The 21,729-nt window shown below is 44.4% G+C and overlaps 1 protein-coding gene across 1 annotated transcript in view; it reads left to right on the top strand.

Annotated features, from left to right (window-relative positions):
- LOC137328836 (thrombospondin type-1 domain-containing protein 4-like) overlaps nt 1-21,729 on the top strand; it is a 345,688-nt gene that overhangs the window by 877 nt on the left and 323,082 nt on the right. The window contains exons 2-4 of the mRNA XM_067994368.1: nt 393-465; nt 8,631-8,956; nt 21,296-21,695. Coding sequence (XP_067850469.1) covers nt 393-465; nt 8,631-8,956; nt 21,296-21,695 — 799 coding nt within the window. The remainder of the gene's footprint in view (nt 1-392; nt 466-8,630; nt 8,957-21,295; nt 21,696-21,729) is intronic.

The following is a 21,729-nucleotide window of genomic DNA, read 5'->3' as shown; positions in this document are numbered from 1 at the left end:
CCCCAATACCCTAACTGTAGGTTATTGCAAGTGCTGATCAATCAGCATAAAAAAGTTATTTCCTGCTATAGGCCTAAGTATGTGGTATAGCTAATGTGCTAAATTTTCCTCTCCCTAGTTTTGTGTCTTCCCTTGTTCTAATATCCTGACAAACATTGAAGTAGAGCTCCAAAAGAACCATATCTAAACCATTTAACATTTTGTATATTTAATAAGGTCCCCTCTCAGTCACCTCCTTTCAAGGCTAAGGAGCCCAATTTCTCCAGTCTTTCCTTCTACCTCCATTCTTTGACAACAACAATCAGCTTTGTGGCTCTTCTCTGCACTTGGTGACCAAAACTGGAACAGCAAGGCTTTACAATTGCTAACTTACAATTATTATTTTTTTGAAGGTTATTTGTAACTGGAACCGTTTTCAGCTTACAGATGGGAGCTTGGTGGGTTACTGTAAATGCAAGCAGATCGGTGAGTTTCTTCAAACTGCATTGTTTTTAGTAGATGGTAGTATAACAACAACTTTTATACTGCATCTTTCCGATAATGAACCATCCGAAGGTACAATGCAAGAAAAGTGATGGACATCGAGCAGGAAGTAGGGTAGAAGCTAAAGGGAGGTGACTGAAGGCATGGTCAAGATGCAAGGTTTTTGAGGAAGTTTCGAAGATGGGAAGTAGCAAGACAAGTAAGTTTAGGGAGAGAATTTCAGGGAGCACAAGCATGATAACTGAAGGTTGTGACACCGATGTTGGGGCCAGTGTTGGAACAATAGAGGGTATGAGCTGGGACAAAGCTGAAGAGGATTGCAGAGGTAAGATGGGGCAAGGCCATGCAGAGATTTTAAGATGAAGGTAAGGATTTTAAAGTTGATGCAATGGAGGACAGGGAGTTAGTAGAGGTTGGTGAGCACAGAAATGATAGTTGTATGGGATTCTGCATGGGAGAGGATATGGGCGGCAAAGTTCTGGATGAGTAGGAGTTTGAGTAAAATAGAGGCAGTGAGACTGGCGAGGAGAGCATTGTACTGCACACTGTCTTATGTGTGGTAGATGCGTCGCTCTGCTGGATGCAATGTAAATATTCATATCCGGCTATTCTGTCGAGTAAATCAGCCCAGCCATCAATTTATGTTTCTTCTGAAGATCTATCTATATTTTTAAACATGTTACCAGAGCTAGCTTTAAGCCCCTGCACAATCCATAGCTATGGGTGGACGGGCTCCCAACCTGCTGGTGAACTTTATAAATTATAAATGACATGCCAGCCACGTGTCACCACAGTTTTATAGTCATTAAAGTTGCTGGTTGAGTCTGTTTGGTAACAGCAATCTGTATGGATATCTACAAAACAGAGAAAATCTATTGATGTTTTAAAGGTGATTGAATGAATAATTGAACAGGGACATATGGACATACATGATTTAAACTCATGGTGCATCTCCAATAATAGATAAATGGTACAGTCTTCAAATGCTGTGGTGTCTCTTGGGCTGAGGCAGATTTAGGTTATTTTACTGGGGAATACAGTTTCACTTTAATGTATTTTCATAGCTATTTTTAAAGGATGATTAATCGTTTGTTCACAAATTCAGCCACATGACCAAATACTCTCAAGTCTGAAAACTATTGCACATTAAACTGAGAGGAGATGGGGGGAGGGAGATAGGAGAGGGAGAAGAGGAGGGGTAAAGGGAAGTGGAGGATGGTGGCAGAGGAAATAGAGGAGGGGGTAGGTAGACGAGGGGGGAGATGGAGGAGGAAAAGGAGGGGATGCCTGGAGGAGTGAGATGAAGGGGAGGGGAGAATATGAGGGGATTGGGGAGGAGGAAGGGGAAGAGGGGGTAGGAAAGGAGACGGGAAGAGGAGGAATTGCAGATGAGAAGGAGGGGCGAGGTAGGTAGCTGAGGGTGAGGCAGTGGAAGATGAAGAGGAGAGAGGTGCAGAAGAGGGTAGTGAGTGGGGGAGGACAAGACAGCAAAGGAGGGATGCCTTGGGAGAGTGCGGCCCTGGCTGTATATGTGAATATATGTATGTACTGAAGTTCGTCAAAAATAGAGGCTGGGTATTCTGCGGCGAGTGACTCACCTCCTGACTCCCCAGAGCCTTTCCACCATCTACAAGGCACAAGTCAGGTGTGTGATGGAATACTCTCCACTTGCCTGGATGAGTACAGCTCCAACAACACTCAAGAAGTTTGACACCATCCAGGACAAAGCAGCCCGCTTGATTGGCACCCCATCCACCACCCTAAACATTCAATCCCTTCACCACCGGCGCACTGTGTACCATCCACAGGATGCACTGCAGCAACTCGCCAAGGCTTCATTGACAGCACCTCCCAAACCCTGACCTTACCACCTAGAAGGACAAGAGCAGCAGGCACATGGGAACAACACCACTTGCATGTTCCCCTCCAAGTCATACACCATCCCGACTTGGAAATATATCGTCGTTCCTTCATCATCGCTGGTTCAAAATCCTGGAACTCCCTTCCTAACAGCACTGTGGGAGAACCTTCACCACACGGACTGCAGCGGTTCAAGAAGGCGACTCACCACCACCTTCTCAAGGGCAATTAGGGATGGGCAATAAATGCTGGCCTCACTAGCGACGCCCACATCCCATGAAAGAATTTTTTAAAAACACCAAATAGGTGTTTTATTAAAGATTTCCATCCTTAAGACAACAAACATACCATTTAAATGTATCGATGCACTCTATAAAATGATTGTAAACATGAGAGAAAATTAAACCGGCAAGTGGAGGGATTAAGAGCTCATAACCTGAGGCAACTATTGTGAGGCAGGGAAGGTGGGGAGCAGGACAATGATAGCGAGGATCAGGATGATCATGGCAAGAGGAGCAGGAAGTGTTTGGAGGAACCAAAGGCTTAAGCGGGCGAGATTGAGTAGCGATGGTGATAACCCCTAAGGAATGCAGATAAAACCTGCCGAAATATATAAAATAAAAAGTACAAATTACAAGGGACAGTACAACAGTCTCAAAGATATAAACAGGACGCTCGGGGGATCATAATAGTGGGGTCAGGAATAAAGAGAGGCCTGCCAAGGGACAAAAAAGCAGGCCATGGGAGATCAAGCTGGATATCCATGGGCTGAAAAACTAAAACTTCAAATCAATTATTTCCAAGTGGAGAAAGTAAAATTGTCACTCAACTCAGTACCTGGATACAGGACACCAAAGCCCTACAACACCATAAGTAGAGTGAAGCTGGGAGATGGGAAGGCTGTGACGCCATAGCACCACCACTGGTGGGGAGTGTAATTACCACATAACAAATTTACATTATGAATGTAGAATGTATAATGTAAAAAAGGTGATACAAATATGTGACCACAGGAAATAATGTTCTGTAGATAGGAAGTACAGATTTCTAATGTGCAAAATAAAAGTTTAAACAAAGTGGGGGGGAAAAAAATCAAAAAATACACGATTAAATTTATCAGTTGAATTGTCTTTTGTGTCTTTTACTGTTGTCATTAAAGTTTTTACTTGAAGGCCTCAGCCTGTCCCAAGAGCCAGGGCTTGCACTTAACATTTTTGCTCAGACCTGTGATGCTATGAGCTGAATTTGAATGGTGCAGTCTGAGCAGGTGCAATGTACCTAATTCCCCATCTGTACCATTCAGCCGGCTGTACTGAAGGAATACTTTGCTTTAGCTTCAGGCAGTTTCTGCTCAGTTATTACTCAAAATTATTTGAAGAAAAGCTAGAGGACAAATTCCAAAATGTTTAATGAGGTAAAGCTTATATTGAGTGTTTTTTTAATATTGAGAGGCTGTATGTGTGAGAGATTAAAAAATGACAAACCTACCACCTAGCACACTATGCCCCAAATCACATCCTGTGACTTCTGATGCCTGCCTCACCCTGACCCTCAGAGCTTCTGACCCCATGACCTCAAGATCTCCACCTCCTTATCCTTCCCCTACTTATCTAAACCTCCATCCCGTTTGGAGCTTCCCTTCAACCCAATCTTCATCCTGGTTAAACCAGCACTAATGTCCTTTACAAGCTGAATTCTTTACAAATATATAGTATTATCTCTTTTAGTGCTGTAGCAAACTAAGAGCCTCTTTCTTTACTTTGGGGACTTGCAAGAGGCTTTTAATTTTTTTAACTTCCCCTATCTGCAGGTGGCAGATGAATTTTGTTATGGCAGGACCATTTACATAGGCATGGGGATAGCAAAACAACATATACTCCAACAACCTAAAGCAATGCCGTGGAAGACCTGCTAATAATATATTAAGGGTTTTGCGAATGCCTCACACATCTATAGGTGTCACAATTACTTCCTGTAATACTTTTGCCATCACACTTTCCCTGTCATACTTTGTTCATAATAACCTTATTGTTACAGAACAGTAAGATCTTCTGACTCATCCTGAGCAATGCCACAACAGATCTCTGTAAAACGTCAGACCCAATTGGTGATGAAGGGCTGTTTGCCTCAAATGTTAACTTATCTGTTATCTCCAAAAATGGTGACTGATCTGCTGAGTCTTTCCAGTATTTTTTGATTTGTTTCAGATTTCCAGTATTTGCACTTTTTACTTTTTATTGGTCTTAGATACTATCCCAGATGAAATCTAGCTGCACTGTTCTAATAGACATACACCACAGTGATGGTGTTTCAGACTGCGTTGCAGTATTATATCAAAATTAAAGAATTTTCACCCTTTTCTCATTTTTATTTCATCAACCCCACCCCCACCCTTCCCTTCTCCTGAAGACAATGACTCTATGCTGGAGTGCAGTTCCATGGGTGCTGGGGTCCATCCTGTATGATGACCAAACTTCCATTTTTCATTTGTGAGCCTTGACAATAAGTGCTGGCAGGCTGTTTAATCACAGGGGGGATGACAACCAAGGTGATCCTGTCCTCGTGAAATGTCCATATATGTGCACTTTAAGTGGGGGCACTAGATAGCGATCAGGAGTACTGAGGCCAGTTGTAGAGCACATTAGGAATTGAAGCTCGAATGTTTCTGGTTTGTAGGGTCCAGCTGCTCATTGCCTTAATCAACTAAACTATCAGGGGACAAGAATCAGGGTGCGTTTACACTGCACAGTCACATCTGTATGAAGTGATTTCTGCTTCACATTGACCTTAAACTAACAAATGCAAATTTGGAGTCTGGGTTTGACCCAACTCTAGAGTGAAGCAGACTAAGAACCCCTGGAGATGGTACTCTGACAGCGCTTCAGTTTGACAATTCATGGAGTGTAAATCCAGTGCATTAAGTGCTGTGGGGGGTTGGGGGTGGGAGGGGGTTCTGGAGACCTTATAAACCTCCCCTGGTTTCTCCCCTTCCTCACCTCCAAACATTTAAATTTCTAACTGTTGAGCGACTGTTTTGGACCCCCCCAGCCCCCCACGCCCCCACCACACCCAACCCGCTGGTGCATCTCAACATGCACAGATCTTTTCTGGACAGGGCAAGAGTCCAACAATGTCAACCTGGCTCTATCTGGCTGGAACCTGGACTGCGGCTACCGCTCTCAGACTCATCTCAGACTGGTAGCTGTAGTGTAAATGCATCTTTAAAAGCTTACGTGAGAGCTATGGGGACGAATTTCCTCGAAGCTTGTCCTGTTTCGCTGCTGTAGCTTCAAGGGAAACGATGGTTTCCACCGTATCTTCCTCCAAACTTACAGCAGCAGGGCAGGAGAAACTCCGAAGAAATTCACCCACTAGAAGTGCTCCAAACCAGGAAACCCACTTTGAGCCCCTCTCCCAGTGAAGTAATTGGTCCATCAGTTTCATAGAAGCTGTACTGAATCTCTTTAAACCAGGCCAAAAGTTTTTATTCAGTATGTGGTTTAAAAAAATGTGCGGCAAAGTGGAAAAGGGAAATTGGGATAGGAGAGGGGCCCCATGATTAACTTGATGAGGGCCTTCATAATCCTTAGGCCAGCTTAATATCTTTTTCCCTAAGTGACATCAGTGGTGTCCCTATCTAAAATTGAGTTTAATAAAAATCAGATTGCAGGTTCAGTTGTAGAGGAAAGTATACTTTGTAATTGTGATTCAGTCAAATTCATGAATCATATTAGTTTATCTGGAGCCGGTTATGCTGTCCAGCACACTATTCCAGCCAGTCGCGGTGGTCCACTGGTTTATTAATGTTTTAAGAGAGGTAGGTAAATTCCTTTCTCTGTAGATACATCAGATGTCATGAAAAACATTTTTGAAAGGTTGAAAATTCCTCATTCAGCCAGCAGGTTCTTCTCTAACCCCTCCCTCGCAATTAGAATCTGCAGATAAAGAAATGGAGGTATTTACAGTTCTTCAGGAGGCATGGAGACAGCTAAATTTCCTGATTCATTTTGCCAATGTTCAGTAGTTTGAACCTGGAGATACACCAAGTGGCCTTTTGCTGTTTGCTCTGCAGTGACAGCAGAGTGGCCGATGAGTTCACAGAAAGGCCTGAAGATCTCTTCATGATGACAGTGTGGAAGTTTGCAGGTTCTTCTCCATAGAATTGTTGCTTCACAATGCCTCCCTATAACGTTGTTAGAGCTATCGGAGGGTGTCCCAAATCTGGAGCAGTCTAGTCATATGATTCACTCCAGCGGGTGCTACCTTATAGGTGGAAGGAGTGACACCAGCCTTTATTTTGTCATGTTGAGCCAGACAGCTCCACGTTCTCCCTGGTAGACTGGCTGTAGTTTATCCGGCCTTCGGATGAAACTAATCTTCGTTCTCATCTGAACTTATTGCTTAAAATTGTCTGAGTTTCATCATCCCAAAGCATTACTGTGTCAAGAATGTTCCCACCGCTGACCCCTCAGAGACTGAACAACGATTTCTCTCTGTAGATGTTTTTTAGAGCTCTGGGACACTGAACCAGTGGGATAAAATATATGTGTGAATCTTAACAATTATTTATTCTTATTTGGCAATGAATCTGTGCTGTTTTGATAGATGAGTAGTGTAATTTATATATCTTTATTAGAAACTTGAGCAGCTGCTCATAAAGAATGTATCCCACTGATCTGTGGTTCCCTCCTGGCAAATGTTAAGAATTGGCATAAACTCCAGCTTGAAGCAGTGAGGTGAAGCAATCCTTCTGTTTTTAGAAAACATTATTTAACAAAATTTATCTTCTCCGTTTAGCGCAAAAAATAGGACTTAACATTAAGTCTAATAAGAACATTCCCATTCTTTAACACAACTATGCTGTAGTCACTCCAAAGGTTAATCGATAATTAACAAGTGAGGAAGAAATGAGATGATCTACCTGCAGCATGATCTTTTCATCCTTTGTAGGTGATTTTTCACATACTCCACTTCCACTCCCTTACCTTCTTAGCCCACAGTTTGTAATTCTGATCTGGGGTGTTGCCTAGTTGTATGCTGTGCAAGCATAGCCTGTTCTCCAATTAGTCTCCTTTTGAAATGGTCTGTGGTTGTACTTGTTATGCAATGAATGTGCTGGGGGGAAAGGCATGCACACAGGTTTCCCTGCGAGTATTGGGAGCCTCCAGTATAACTTCCTGTAGGATTAGGCAACAGTGGACAACAAAAATAAACTGATGGAGTAGACAACTCCTATAGAAGAGCTAGAATTGGTACAGGCACAAATGTGGCCTCTTTTTACACTGTAATTTCTACATTTCTACTTTACTAACAATTGCATTTAAACAGAAATAAAGCAGAGTGACCAGCTTCTTTATTTCATGGAAGATAAAAAATTATGTTGATTTTACACCCAAGGTATCAAGATGTTTATTCTTGCTGAAATGAGAAAAAAGCATCTGGGATCCTAGATTTATAAATAGCAGTATCGAGTACAAAAGAAAAAAGGTAATGTTGTTAACAACAACAACTACTTGCATTTGACACCAAGCCACAAAAGGGGATATTGGGACAGGTGACCAAAAGCTTGGCCTAAGAGATAGGTTTTAAGGAGTGTTTTAAAGGGGGAGAGAGATAGGTGGAGAGGTTTACGGAGGAAATTCCAGAGCTTAGGGCCTAGACAGCTGAAGGCACAGCCGCCAATGGTGGGGCGAAGGAAATCTTCCAGAAGTGGAAAGTTCTTGTCGGGTTGTAGGGCTGAAGGAGGTTACAGAGATCGGATGGGGTGAGGCCATGGAGGGATTTGAACAGAAGGATGAGAATTTTAAAATCAAGGTGTTGCTGAACCTGGAGCCAATGTAGATCAGCAAGCACAGGGTTGATGGGTGAACTGGACTTGGTGTGAGTTAACCCTATAAAAGTCACTGGATAGACCACAGTTTGAATATGGTGTCCAGTTTTGAGCATCCTATTTTGGAAGGGTATCAAGGCCACAGAGAGGACTGTTAAGATATTGAATGCTCTACCAGACACAGTGGTGGAAGCAGAATGCCAAATAGCTTTTAAAAGAGAATATTTGAAAAAGAAAAAAATGAATAGGGCATGGGGAAAGGGCTGTTGAATGGGACTCAGCGAATAGGTCTTTCAGAGAGCCAGCGTAGGCATGAAGGGCCAAATGGCCTCCTTCTGTGCTGTAAGATTTTAGGATTCCAGCACAACATCCATATTTTATCCTAGTAAATGTGACACTATATCCAAAAATAACATGAGGATGCTTTAAGATAATTCATCTTTTTTTGTTGTGAAAGGTACAGAACCGAGTGAAGCGTCAGAGTGCCGACACCTTAATGGAAGAACAGCCTAAAGGTTCGTGGGGCAAATGGGGTCCTTGGTCTGCATGCACGAGGACTTGTGGTGGTGGAGTAATGCAACAGACACGGCCCTGTCTTCCTCAAATAAAGCAGAGAATTCAGCCCACATTCCAGTTTGCAGCAGGAGATCAGACCCTGCGGGTATTTCACATTCCTCCCGGGCGAGTACTGTCTACAGTCCGTCATTCTGTCCCACTTCACCGGAGTTCACCCAACAAGCTCTCAGGAACCAACGTTAACCAGATTTATCAGATCTCCAACAGGTAAAACTCACTCCTTATTTCAAATCTAATTAAAATAAAAACCTTGTTTACAGCTCTTTAATCCATTATCTACTTGTACTTTAAAGACTATTTGAAATCCGCAGTCAGCAGATAAGGGGACAATCTCTTGTAATGGGAATAGGGAAAGTTAAACAATTGTGTTAGCCAGAAGCCAGGCAAACATAGAAATGTTTCATCAAAGACCAGATGCTAGTGTAGCTTTTTTATGTTGTTTATTCATATCCCCATTTTACTCAAAAGGCAAGTGTATATGAAGTTGAAGTTTATCCAACTTTGGATTTTAAAAATGAAATATGGCCCAATTTATGAGATGAGGAATTAGCTTTTGATTGACCTGAGTGTCTGCTTTGGTAGAAGGTTTACTAAATAACCTTGAAATCTAGTTTTGTGAGTTACTATGTATTTGAACAAAATTATATCTTCCATGACCTGCATCCAGTAATAGAGGATTAAGAAGAAGCAATAAAGCAAATGGCTAACAACCGGAGGTAGCAATGGGGTGTGTTGAATATTTTCTTTCTGTTACTTTGAGTCTGCAGATAAGATACTTTACTCTAGATTTTCCACCACTGGCTGCCTATTGTGGCAGTTTTGTCAAGTGGTAGTAAGTATTTTTACCAATATTTTATTTATGAGGCCCTCTATCTTTTAGTATCAGTATGTGTACAATTTTATTTACCTCGGGTCAGTCAAGAAACATTGCTCATAAGTTGCCTGTGACCTACAGTGCAGTTTTGATGATTACCTGAAGCAGATATACTCACCACACCCTGAGAAGCAATAACCTTGCTTCTCAGGGTGTGGATGATTAAGAGCTCCCTCTTCTTGTGACACCAGTTTTTGAGGGGTACGGGACCAAATCCTATTTTGCGACACCATCAAATCCAGAGAGTGATTGAATGGGGAGCCTTCGAATCATGGGTCCTCCCAAAGCTCACCAGCCAGAATTTGTAAATAGATGTCTCATGGCATTGCTCGTGGGTTGTCCAGTACCTAAGTGTGGTTTTCAATGTTTACCACAGTCCCACTGTAGCCTAAACATGACAGTGGTTCATCCATTACTATAATAAAGAAAATCTACTGAAGTAATACATTGCTTGACTGACACAAGGTTAAAAAATTACACACCTGACTCATACGGAAAGATACAAACCTCACAGATACAATATCAGTAATAATATTTACCTCCCACTTTACAAAGCTTGCTTAATATGCAGCATACTTCTTGGCTCCCCTTTAGGTTTGCATTACATATTATTTTGCTCTAACTCCCTTGATGGATTTGCAATACTTAGTTTGAGGTTCAGGTTCATTTATTCTTTCCTTCTCCTTCCTCAAAGCCTTCCTTCTTTTGCTCATATTTTCATGATTATAAAAGATACTAGTTGATCGCCTTTGGTGTTGCACATGGAGAATCAAGACCAAGTGAAGTTTTCAAGTGACGCAGGGTTATAGGGTGGGAGATAAGTGGACCAGAGTGCACAGATGTAATTCAGCCCCCATTTAAAAGTTATACATTCTGTGTTCAATTTTATATAATACTTTGATTTTATATTATTTAGAGATAAATAGCCAAACTTACAGGAATTTTGGAAGCAGAGAAGTAGAATTGGTTGATGCGTAGGGCAGACTGAGATTCTGGAGTGCAGCAGTGTCACCAATGGCAGGAGCATGTGACCATAGCGGTGACAAGCTTCTATCGGTAGTTTCCAGTAAATGTGGCCATGGCAGTTTATAATAGGAAAAAGATGATACAAAACTGTGATCAAAATGTGACAACGGGAAGTAAGGTTTGTAATAAATTACTAATGTTTTTCTCCTCCTTACTTCCCATGTTGGATTTGTAGTTCTTGAAGTTGGGTTTAATGTAATATTGCCCATGGAGATTGTTTCTAATGTCAAGTCGCCAATGACCAGCACTTTGATTAAGTCATTATTTACATACATAAATGACTTAAACTGTGAGACAATTTAATCTGTTAATGTTTTTATTATTTTCTGTTGCTCACAACTCAGTTATTTGTAAATCTTCTACTAGTTTGCCATGTCAGCGGTCATGAGTTAGGTTCTGTAGATTCCATGTGAAAAGGGTAGAAACCTCTCTTGATGCATTGCTGTCTCTGAAACACAAAATTTGATACTTGGAGCTACAAGGTCATGATCTTTCTAACATTTTCCCCAGGGGGAAAGTTCATAACTCAGGCACAATGATCAGATAAAAGGGGGTGGAGACCCATTACGTTAAATCTATCCATTGGTGGTTCAGGAGTGCAAATCCCATGGATTATCGCTTGGGTGTAGGGTTTGGAAATTAGGAGGCCACCCAAGGCCCACCCAACTCGATTTTTGAGTAAGGCCAACTCTCCCACCTGGTGCTATGCCAATTGTAGGACCCTGACACCATTTTCAGGTACCAATGTGCAGAGCTTATGCGACGCACAATCTACCCATTGGTACTGGATGTGGAGCGGCCTGACCAGTAGTCCTTAAAGGGACCGCTGAATGCTGCTCCAGAAACTGCATGGATAAATTTTCTAAATGATTTCCTTGGGGCAAGGAGGAGTTGCTGGTCCTTCATTGTTCTACCCCCACCTCCCAACACAGCTTTTAAATGTGCACTTTCAGCTCGGCTCCATGGAGGAGCCACCAAATTCTCCCCTCCCTCCGACTGGTGAGCTAGCTGTTGAGCACTGGCAGCTCACTGATATTAAATACATGATGCCTAACCATGAAGCATGCAGCAAGACCTGGACAACATCCAGGCTTGGGCTGATAAGTGGCAAATAACATTCGTGCCTGACAAGTGCCAGGCAATGACTATCTCCAACAAGAGAGAGTCCATCCACCTCCCCTTGACATTCAACGGCATTAACATCACTGAATCCCCCACCATCAACATCCTGGGGGTCACCATTGACCAGAAACATAACTGGACCAGACACACAAATACTGTGGCTACAAGAGCAGTCATGATGTGGAGATGCCGGTGATGGACTGGGGTTGACAATTGTAAACAATTTTACAACACCAAGTTATAGTCCAGCAATTTTATTTTAAATTCACAAGCTTTCGGAGGCTTCCTCCTTCCTCAGGTAAATGTTCAGGAGCTCCTCGAAGCCTACGCATTTATACATATAGAACAATACATGGTGTTTACAGAATGCCCCTGCAACTGCCCGTTGCCAAGGCAATCACCGTGTTCAGACAGAGAGGTGTCACCTGCAGAACCCCCGAATACACATTCAACAAAAAAACAAACAGGAAAAAAAACAGAGAGAGGCAGAAACATCCGGAAGGCAGAGAAAGCCAGCAAATGACCCATTATATTAAAAACAGATAACATTTGTTCGCTGGTGGGGTAACGTGTAGCGTGACATGAACCCAAGATCCCGGTTGAGGCCGTCCTCATGGGTGCGGAACTTGGCTATCAATTTCTGCTCGACGATTTTGCGTTGTCGTGTGTCTCGAAGGCCGCCTTGGAGTACGCTTACCCGAAGGTCGGTGGATGAATGTCCATGACTGCTGAAGTGTTCCCCGACTGGGAGGGAACCCTCCTGTTTGGCGATTGTTGCGCGGTGTCCGTTCATCCGTTGTCGCAGCGTCTGCATGGTCTCGCCAATGTACCATGCTCTGGGGCATCCTTTCCTGCAACGTATGAGGTAGACAACGTTGGCCGAGTCACAGGAGTGGTCAGAGGCTGGGTATTCTACGGAGAGTGACTCACCTCCTAGCTCCCCAAAGTCTTCCCACTATCTACAAGGCACAGGTCAGGAATGTGATGGAATACTCTCCACTTGTCTGGATGAGTGCAGCTCCAACAACGCTCAAGAAGCTCGACATCATCCAGGCCAAAGCAGCCCGCTTTTTTGGTACCCCATCCACCACCTTAAACATTCACGCCCTTCAACACTGGCGCGTCGTGGCTGCAGTGTGTACATGATGCACTGCAGCAACTCTCCAAGGCTTCTTCGATAGCACCTCCCAAACCCGCGATCTCTACCACCTAGAAGGACAAGGGCAGCAGGCGCATGGGAACACCACCACCCGCACGTTCCCCTCCAAGTCACACACCTTCCTGACTTGGAAATATATCGCCGTTCCTTCATCGTCGCAGGGTTAAAATCCTGGAACTCCCTACCTAACAGCACTGTGGGAGAACCTTCACCACATGGACTGCAAGCGGTTCAAGAAGGTGGCTCACCACCACCTTCTCAAGGGCAATTAGAGATGGGCAATAAATGCTGGCCTTGCCAGCAACGCCCACATCCCATGAATGATTTTTTTTTTAAATGAAAATGGCGATTGCCATCGGGCAAGAGTGGCAGATGTCCCGCCCACCGCCCGCCCAATTTGCACCAGAATTGAAATGAAAATCACTCCCACGGAGATTTGGGCTGGAGTTTTCTTGCACAGTATCTGACTTACTTCTGATTCAGTGGGACTTATGATTCAGGCCAGCTCGAGAATGATAGCAAGATAAGTTTGGAAGAATTTGTCCAGTCGTTTACATAGAATCACACAGAATGCACAGCACAGAAACAGGCCATTCAGTCCAACAGGTGTTTATGCTCCACACGAGCCTCCCCCTACCCTTATTCACCTAACCCAATCAACATAGCTTCACAAAGAATTGATTCCTGCTCTAATCAACTGGATTTATTACCTTTTTCTTTTCTAAAGGTTTGCTACTGGGAGATTTTTTTCCGTGGCAGCACTACTACTTTCACAGCGATGCAGTAACAAGATACAACTGACACACTCATGAACTTTTAATGACTACACTCCAGCCTCTACTAACAGATTTTTTATATCCAGTATGTGTGGGCTGCACAAAAAAAAAACACAAGGCAAACCGCCTGCATCCCATCTTCATTGAAATGCAAACAGACCACTAACATCTGCAGAGCATGCAAACTAATCCCACCCCATGATGCCAAGTGGAGCTTACAACACCACAAATGGATTTTAATTTAACATTTGACATACAAATTGAAAAGTGTGGAATATACAACATCAAATTTCTAACAGAGGCTCTGCAGTGGCATGTAACTGGAGTTGGAAAAAGATGCCCGCACCAATAGAATCTCCAACCAATGCTGTTGGCTTGAAGTTCCACGAGGGTCCTCGGGCGGGAGATCGATAGAATCCCGGAGAAACAGTATAAATGGCTAAAAACGGCTATTTACGTTGTTTCTCCAGGGTGTCTGTCGATCTTCTGCTGAAGGTATGGCAGGAGATTGGGAGAATCCTGTGGAAATTCTCCCCCAGAGTGCAATATTTCCAAGCACCACAAGAGGCTACCCTATGCAGATGAGATCCGTGAGTTAAAATCTCCTGGGTCTAACACTGCTGAGGTCTGGACGGTTTACCGTCTGCCTCAGCACCCACCCACACAACTCTCGCCCTGAATTAAAATCGGGGCTCATGTCATTGATAAAGAAGTTGGCTGAATGGTTTCAGTGTTCTTTAATGTAACATTAAAGGAATTGTGAAGGAGGTAACAAGGACTATTAATGCAGAGGGGCTTTGCGTAGCTTTTCAGGGAAGGGAATAAGCAGTTCACTGGAAGCGTTGTGCTATCAGGATGATCCGTGGCATCTCCGGCTGCAAGGCATTGTGCTAGCCCTCCTTCTGCATGTTTCTTGCCTTCACCCAAGTTTTCCTTGTCAGATGATGACACTTGTTGTTGCTTTTCCTCCTCCAAATGCAGTCCATTCTAGAGTGCTACATGCAGCACACTACAATGATGCAGGAGGCTCTCTATGGGGCCTGTTGTAGAGATCCCCCCAGACCTATCCAGGCGTCTGCCCCTTTGCTTCAAGAGCACAATAGTATGCTCAATGACGTTCCTGGTGCTCCCATGGTCGTGATCATGACCAAAGCTGTTCAGGAGTGATGGAGTTGCAGAGGAGTGTCATCAGCCAAATCACAGAACTCTTATCATTTTGACTGATGGTGTCCATAGGAATGGTGATGAATTGGCTAGGGTTGGCCCTGGCAAATAGGACATTGATGTCCTGCTTGATGCACCTGTACACTGCAGACTGAAAGATGTCCCCTGAAGCATCCTGGAAGGAACCTGAGGCAAAAAAAGTTAAGAGTGGTGGTGACTTTGACAGCCATTGGCAAAGCATGGCTATCTGGCCCAGCAGGGAGCAAGTCATTGCAGGAGGCTGCAGAGATCAGCGACTGCCTGCCTGGACTAGTTCAGCCTCCTCTTGTATTGCTGCTCAGTCATATCCAGGAAACTGACTCTTAGCCTACAAATCCTATCGATTGGGTAAAGCCTTCTACGAGCAGTCCCCTCACCTGCTGTCTTCTAACAGGCCCACCTGCTGTTACTCCTAGCTGTTCAGCCTGCTGCTGCTGTTCCTGTTGTTGTTGCTCCTCTTCCTCCATCCAAAACAATGAATCAGGAATGGCACCCATGATAAGCCATCAGTGCTTATGCAGGGTGATTAAAGCAAAGCATGAAATCAGAAACAAAAGCAGTCTCCAAGCTCAAATATCCCTGGAAGTCCATAAAGCACAATAGCACACAGATCCTTATAAACTGAGTGCCTGCACCTGAGTGACCCTGCACATACTGCTTCACTGCCTGCGGTGAGGGCCTCACATCCCTCCAAAAACCCAAGAGTTAAAATAGCGGCCAGCGTGAGCCCAACACGAAACCGGAGGGGAGGATACTGCATCTATTTTAACCTTCCACACACACCTTTGTCATCGGGTGCCTGGGGTTAAAATTGGCCCTATTCATCTTGAAGCTCTACAAACCTGACTGTTCAAAAGTCCTGCCACTTATCAGATATATAAGAAATATGTTCTAAAGAGGATATATTAATCCCTTGCATATTGATTGTATGTATTGTGCTGTTTCAATAACTTGCTATGTCTTTTTGTTTCTAAGTATAATTTAACCGGTAGCATAGTGGTTATGTTACTGGGCTAGTAATCCAGAGGCCTGGACTAAAATCCAGAGTCATGAGTTCAAATCCCGCCACGGCAGCTGGCGAATTTAAATTCAATTAATTAATTAAATTCAATTAATTAAATAAAAATCTGGAATTAAAATACTAGTATCAGTAATGATGGCCATGAAACTACCGGATTGTCGTAAAAACCCGTTTGGTTCACTAATGTTCTTTAGGGAAGGAAGCCTGCCGCCCTTACCCGGTCTGGCCTATATGTGACTCCAGACCCACAGCAATGTGGTTGATTCTTAATTGCCCTCTGAAATGGCCCAGCAAGCCACTCAGTTGTAAAATCTCGCTACGAAAAGTCATAATAAGAATAAAACTGGACGGACCACCCGGCACCGGACCACTAGGCACCGGACACGACAACGGCAAAACACCAAGCCCAGTCGACCCTGCAAGGTCCTCCTTACTAACATCTGGGGACTTGTGCCAAAATTGGGAGAGCTGTCCCATAGACTAGTCAAGCAACAGCCTGACATAGCCATACTCACAGAATCATATCTTTCAGCCAACGTCCCAGACTCTTCCATCACCATCCCTGGGTATGTCCTGTCCCACCGGCAGGACAGACCCACCAGAGGTGGCGGTACAGTGATATACAGTCAGGAGGGAGTGGCCCTGGGAGTCCTCAACATTGACTCTGGACCCCATGAAATCTCATGGCATCAGGTCAAACATGGGCAAGGAAACCTCCTGCTGATTACCGCCTACCGTCCTCCCTCAGCTGATGAATCAGTCCTCCTCCATGTTGAACACCACTTGGAGGAAGCACTGAGGGTAGCAAGGGCACAAAATGTACTCTGGGTGGGGGACTTCAATGTCCATCACCAAGAGTGGCTCGGCAGCACCACTACTGACCGAGCTGGCTGAGTCCTGAAGGACATAGCTGCTAGACTGGGCCTGCGGCAGGTGGTGAGCGAACCAACACGAGGGAAAAACTTACTTGACCTCGTCCTCACCAATCTACCTGTTGCAAATGCATCTGTCCATGACAGTATTGGTAGGAGTGACCACCGCACAGTCCTCGAGGAGATGAAATCCCGTCTTCGCACTGAGGACACCATCCAACGTGTTGTGTGGCACCACCACCGTGCTAAATGGGATAGATTCAGAACAGATCTAGCAGCTCAAAACTGGGCATCCATGAGGTGCTGTGGGCCATCAGCAGCAGAATTGTATTCCAGCACAATCTGTAACCTCATGGCCCGGCATATTCCTCACTCTACCATTACCAACAAGCCAGGGGATCAACCCTGGTTCAATGAGGAGTGTAGAAGAGCATGCCAGGAGCAGCACCAGGCGTACCTAAAAATGAGGTGCCAACCTGGTGAAGCTACAACTCAGGACTACATGCATGCTAAACAGCGGAAGCAACATGCTATAGACAGAGCTAAGCGATTCCACAACCAACGGATCAGATCAAAGCTCTGCAGTCCTGCCACATCCAGTCGTGAATGGTGGTGGACAATTAAACAACTAACGGGAGGAGGAGGCTCTGCAAACATCCCCATTCTCAATGATGGCGGAGTCCAGCACGTGAGTGCAAAAGACAAGGCTGAAGCGTTTGCAACCATCTTCAGCCAGAAGTGCCGAGTGGATAATCCATCTCAGCCTCCTCCCGATATCCCCACCATCACGGAAGCCAGTCTTCGGCCAATTCGATTCACTCCACGTGATGTCAAGAAACGGCTGAGTGCACTGGATACAGCAAAGGCTATGGGCCCTGACAACATCCCAGCTGTAGTGCTGAAGACTTGTGCTCCAGAACTAGCTGCGCCTCTAGCCAAGCTGTTCCAGTACAGCTACAACACTGGCATCCACCCGACAATGTGGAAAATTGCCCAGGTATGTCCTGTCCACAAAAAGCAGGACAAATCCAATCCGGCCAATTACTGCCCCATCAGTCTACTCTCAATCATCAGCAAAGTGATGGAAGGTGTCGGCGACAGTGCTATCAAGCGGCACTTACTCACCAATAACCTGCTCACCGATGCTCAGTTTGGGTTCCGCCAGGACCACTCGGCTCCAGACCTCATTACAGCCTTGGTCCAAACATGGACAAAAGAGCTGAATTCCAGAGGTGAGGTGAGAGTGACTGCCCTTGACATCAAGGCAGCATTTGACCGAGTGTGGCACCAAGGAGCCCTAGTAAAATTGAAGTCAATGGGAATCAGGGGGAAAACTCTCCAGTGGCTGGAGTCATACCTAGCACAAAGGAAGATGGTAGTGGTTGTTGGAGGCCAATCATCTCAGCCCCAGGGCATTGCTGCAGGAGTTCCTCAGGGCAGTGTCCTAGGCCCAACCATCTTCAGCTGCTTCATCAATGACCTTCCCTCCATCATAAGGTCAGAAATGGGGATGTTCGCTGATGACTGCACAGTGTTCAGTTCCATTCGCAACCCCTCAGATAATGAAGCAGTCCGAGCCTGCATACAGCAAGACCTGGACAACATCCAGGCTTGGGCTAATAAGTGGCAAGTAACATTCGCGCCAGATAAGTGCCAGGCAATTTCCATTTCCAACAAGAGAAAGTCTAACCACCTCCCCTTGACATTCAACAGCATTACCATCGCCGAATCCCCCACCATCAACATCCTGGGGGTCACCATTGACCAGAAACTTAACGGGACCAGCCATATAAATACTGTGGCTACGAGAGCAGGTCAGAGGCTGGGTATTGTGCGGCGAGTGACTCACCTCCTGACTCCCCAAAGCCTTTCCACCATCTACAAGGCACAAGTCAGGAGTGTGATGGAATACTCTCCACTTGCCTGGATGAGTGCAGCTCCAACAACACTCAAGAAGCTCGACACCATCCAAGATAAAGCAGCCCGCTTGATTGGCACCCCACCCACCACCCTAAACATTTACTCCCTTCACCACCGGCGCACTGTGGCTGCAGTGTGCACCATCCACAGGATGCACTGCGGCAACTCGCCAAGGCTTCTTCGACAGCACCTCCCAAACCCGCGACCTCTACCACCTAGAAGGACAAGGGCAGCAGGCGCATGGGAACAACACCACCTGCACGTTCCCCTCCAAGTCACACACCATCCCGACTTGGAAATATATCGCCGTTCCTTCATTGTCGCTGGGTCAAAATCCTGGAACTCCCTTCCTAACAGCACTGTGGGAGAACCGTCACGACACGGACTGCAGCGGTTCAAGAAGGCGGCTCACCACCACCTTCTCGAGGGCAATTAGGGATGGGCAATAAATGCCGGCCTTGCCAGCGACGCCCACATCCCGTGAACGAATGAAAAAAAAAATCTGATCCAGTAGTTTAGCCTGCATTGGTCTGATGATACGGTATTTTTTGCCTTTCGGAAAGGGCAAGGGAACATCTCATGTTCTCCAGTGAGCAATATTCTGTGAATAGAGATAATTTGACAAAACCTGGGCATGCTGACGCCATACACAGCTTATATAAAGACATCCAACTCTGTTGACTCTTTTGCGGACAATTCCACTCTACGTTCAATCAACTTCTTTCAATTCACCCTCCCTCAGTGATCACAACCGTCATTCATGTGTAAACAATTTTACAACACCAAGTTATAGTCCAGCAATTTTATTTTAAATTCACAAGCTTTCGGAGGCTTCCTCCTTCCTCAGGTAAATGAGGAAGGAGGAAGCCTCCGAAAGCTTGTGAATTTTTAAAATAAAATTCCTGGACTATAACTTGGTGTTGTAAAATTGTTTACAATTGTCAACCCCAGTCCATCACCGGCATTTCCACATCATTCATTCATGTGAGTGAGTCACATAAAAGAATGTTGCCTATGTTGTTTAGCCCCTTCCTTTCACCCTCGTATGTGTGATTCCCTGTTTTTCTTGTATGCTTTCAATTCTCATTGTCTATATGACTCCTCCTTGTTCCCCAACTACAAATTGCATGTTTTTCCATGAACCAAATGTTCCTATTTATAAAGCATTACTGACTTTTTGCACTTTATCAAATCCTGCAGAAGAAAACATATTAACACAAGAACATGGAAAATAGAGTTTCTTTCTTGCTTCTCAGACTCAAATTGTGTCTGGTCCGTGCCTTGTTTCTTCCCAGTCAGCTTTCCACACCCTTTTTGTGTTTCCCAGGTCTCCACACAATCCTCTTGCTTCCTCCATTACCTACTGTCTTCATTAAATAGTTCCTTCCAATGACACCATCAGCTTAACTCTACATCATTATAGTAAAGGTGATTGTAGTAAGTGGTTAAAGCTGCAAGGAGTTCATTTGGACCCAGATTATCTTTAATCCTTAAGCACTTTAGTCCAGGAACCATTATGTGTGCAGCATTTCTCCAGATGAAGTGTTTCTGTCCTTCAAATTTTATCTACTTGTCTCTTGTATAATTGTGTGCCTGTTGATGCAACTTTACCACGGTGTTCAGATTGCTCCCCTACTACCCAAGATTAAATTTAATGGCACGCATTCCAGAGTGTCCCATTACTGTGTACCTAGCCCACAGGGTATAAAGTTCCTGGCTGTACAGTTCCTTTACTAATATAATAGATTAAGACTAATGACATCTCTACTTTATTTACCTTTCCTCTCCTTGCCATTTTTATAACCTTTCTCACAAAGGTTGCCATCCATTACAATTAGTCACGATGCTGACAGATTTTTAATTAATTGATTTATGCAGTTTTGAAATCTAGTTACCTATATGATCTAACAGCTCAACAAATTTGCATTTTACCAAGGCTGTCAATTTGCAAATAATGAAATTCCTTAATTAAAAATGATTTCAGACCATTCTTTGTATTTTATTTTTCTTATTCTTGATCATTGTCTCTTCTTTCCTTCTTGCCTCTCCTCAAGGTGTTGATTCTTTGCTGGAGTATGGTTCCACGCCTCCTGCTTCTTCCCAAGTGGTCTTTATTCATGTGTGAGACTTGATAATGAGTGTCACCAGGCCATGGGACTGAGGGAGGCATTGTAGCCAAGCCCAATCCTGAGGCTATCCATTTGGCTATAGGGTAAAAATGCTGTATTTAGGGTAGGTGGCAAAAATTGGGGCAGGACCCAGCTCTGCCCATTTTCCACCTATCAAAATTTCCTTTTGATTTGGGAACAAGTGTATTAGGATGCCATGCAAATGAGGGAAGTATGTCATATGATGCCTGTGCCGTACAGTCTGGGGGGAATTTAAAAACTAAAAGACAGGTTTTCCAAAAAGCAATTGCTGTCAGCATGACTGATTTCTTTCAGAAAACTAGCCTGCAGTGAAACCGCCAGTGTTTTAAATTTTTTGGGTCAGCCAAGAGAGATTTACTTCACTTACCTGGTAAAGGATTTAATATGCTTGCTAGATTAAAACTAATCTCCATACATTTGCAGGGAACCATTGAATACACTGAGACCAAGGAGATTACGGGCAGGAGATTCTTTTCAGAGCACTTCCTCACGCCAACGCACAGATCCAGACCAAGCAAAAATAGTTGAAATGTCAGACCGTTCACGTTTATATCAACAGCAGACAAGTATTCCAGTGGTGGGGCCAGATCACTGGAGGCAGCTCCCACAGCATCAGACTGAGGAGTCAGTGCCGCAGGAGGTGGATATGTCACAACTCTTCCAGACACAAATAGAAACCAAAGTTCAAGCAAGTGAACACACTCCAACAGATCGAGTCTTAGGATTGTTAAAGCAACAGCTACACAGAGTTTCAAGGAGTCCTGCTGCTCAGGGTTTCAGTTGCCTTGGAGTTTTCAGACAGTATAAGTCATGTAACTCTCAGGTATGATCTGAAGTTACCACACTGTGTCATATGC

This window comes from Heptranchias perlo, chromosome 1 (assembly GCF_035084215.1).
Source record: "Heptranchias perlo isolate sHepPer1 chromosome 1, sHepPer1.hap1, whole genome shotgun sequence".
Taxonomy (NCBI): Eukaryota; Metazoa; Chordata; class Chondrichthyes; order Hexanchiformes; family Hexanchidae; genus Heptranchias; species Heptranchias perlo.
The sequence above is the reverse complement of the archived record's forward strand: the minus strand, read 5'-3'. Positions and strand labels throughout refer to the sequence as shown.